This window comes from Macrobrachium nipponense, chromosome 11 (assembly GCF_015104395.2).
Source record: "Macrobrachium nipponense isolate FS-2020 chromosome 11, ASM1510439v2, whole genome shotgun sequence".
NCBI lineage: Eukaryota > Metazoa > Arthropoda > Malacostraca > Decapoda > Palaemonidae > Macrobrachium > Macrobrachium nipponense.
In genome coordinates this window covers 59691922-59694350 of record NC_061087.1, presented here as the reverse complement: position 1 = coordinate 59694350, position 2429 = coordinate 59691922, and the positions used below count along the sequence as shown (strand labels likewise).

General features: G+C 35.7%; 1 protein-coding gene across 1 annotated transcript in view; it reads left to right on the top strand.

The window, feature by feature from the left end:
- Positions 1–414, top strand: part of LOC135208820 (tigger transposable element-derived protein 1-like) — a 1641-nt gene extending 1227 nt beyond the window's left edge. The window contains exon 2 of the mRNA XM_064241376.1: positions 1–414. This exon is cut by the window's left edge and continues 36 nt beyond it. Within this exon, the coding sequence (XP_064097446.1) occupies positions 1–414 (414 nt within the window).
- Positions 415–2429: the final 2015 nt, after the last annotated feature.

The following is a 2429-nucleotide window of genomic DNA, read 5'->3' as shown; positions in this document are numbered from 1 at the left end:
AAATTGTGGCCAGCTTCCGTCGCTGAGAGGGACTTTGAAGGGTTCGATACGCCAGACCCTGATGATCCTGAACCTATTGTGGTGGAGGAAATCGTGTCTCTTGGAAAGTCCATGGGGCTAGAGGTAGATGAGACAGACGTGAACGACCTTGTCGAGGAGCATCAGAAAGAGCTCACGACACAGGAATTGATCAAGCTCCAGGAGTTGCAACATTCGAAAGTGTTGCAGGAGCTCAGTAGCGAGGAGGAGGTGGAAGAGGAGGACTGCCTTTCTACAAAGGAAATCAGAGACATGTTAGCGAAGTGGCAGGAGTTTTCTGATTTTATGGAAAAGAGGCACCCAGACAAGTTGGTGTGTGGTCGTGCGTTAGCCTTTTGTGACAACACTTGTGTACGTCATTTTCGTAACTTTTGAAGGGGAGACCAAAGCAAACATCTCTAGATAGGTTCCTTTTAAAAAAGCCGGCAAACAGTGAAGGAGAAAACGAGTCAAAAAGCAAGGCAAAAAGAGCCAAAACGGAAGAAGAAAAGTAAAAAAATGAAAATGAAAACAAAAATCGAATTAAGTTTAGTGTAACGTAAGATTAACATTTATTTTTAAGTATGTGTACAGTAAGCGAATTTCATTTAAGTTAAATTTAAAGTTTAAGTTATGTTACGTGTTGCCGTCAAGTCTCTCTCCTCCCCTTTCTCTCTTCCTCCTCCTCCGCACACACCGCCGTTAGCCGCTACCGTCTGTCTCGAAGGTAAGAACTCCATAATAATGTCACATTTTATTGCAGATCATAACCAGTACATAGGTATCTGTTATTTTGTGGGCAAAGGTTGTGAATTAGAACAATTAAAAACATGTTTTTCCACTGTAATATACTGTTTTTAGGTGTTTTTTCAGAGGGTGGGAACGGATTAATTTTTTTATAGTTATTTTATATGGGAAAAATTGACCCGAGATACGATCGAATTGACATACGAGCTCGGGTCCGAATGCATTAAGCTCGTATCTCAAGGTATTACTGTATATGTGTAGATATATATATTATATATATATATATATATATGATATATAGTTATTATATGCTTTAATTAATATCTTATATATATATATAGATATCTCTATATATATAATATTATATATATATCTATATATTATATAATAAATATAGATATATATCTATATATATATATTATAGATATTATATATATTAATATATATAATATATATATATATATATATATATATATATATAGATATATATATCTATATATAATTATATATATATATATATATAGTATATATATCTATATATATATATATATATTATATTATATCTATATATATATTTGTGTGTGTGTGTGTTTGTATGTATTGTGACTAAGCCCCAAATATCTTGCTATTAAACTTACTAATCATAAAATTCAAAGTTACTTGGAGCTACCTCACAGCAGCCAGACACTTGAACCTACATAGCACATAGAATACGACCGAATGCTCTAAAGACAACAATGATCCCTTAAAGAGCCTATTAAACATGCATGAAATCAGTCTAAAATTCATTAAAACAAGTACGAGGTATTCACATAGGGTTAAGTTAATTAAGGGTATCACTTCCAACAAACACTTCAAAAGTCTAAGTATTTCCCTTTTCTAATGCACTTCAAGAAAATTGAAGGAAAACAGCACAGTTAGAAGTCTATTGCATCTCTTTTTGGTCAACAACTCTGAAAAACAAATCTGTTTATACCATATCTTCTGCAGCTCCATTAGCATTTCTCTTTTCACTTGACCAACATCAAGGGTTGAACTCTCAATATCTGCTAAGTCAACTACCGTAGTTTCACTACAATCTTCAGGAACACTCTGACCCCTCTGAGTCTCTTCAAGAACAAAAGGTTCTTCTTGAGAAATCTCTTCTTGAAAATATCACTTTCTGGGACAATTCCTCTAAGCTCAAAGATCCTTCACTTGATCCTTCTTGTGTGCGTAAATCCTCAGTCTCTTCACTTACAGGTGTAGTCCCCATCATACTACTGGTAGTTGCACAACTTGGAAATAGGTAGGGTCTATTCTTCTCTAAATTTACCATAGGACTAATCCTCAATGGTTTGTCTGTCACTATAGGACAAGGAACCAATGGGGCACTGCTAACTTCATTACCCAACAAAACATGTACACCTTCCACAGCCAGTAAGTCTTTTACAGCAAAATCAACCAGTTCACATGACAGGTGCAAGCAGCATTTAAGAGTTACCTTTTCTCCTCCTACACCCTTCAGAATAACTGTATCTCCCGTTAGATTCTTCTCCAACTGTGGGCGAGCACCACTTACTACCACACTGTGGTTAAACCCTGTATCACGTAATACCACTTGTACCTGCACACTCCCTCCTTGAGTTGTCAGCGTACCCTTATAGATATATAGCTTAAAAGCC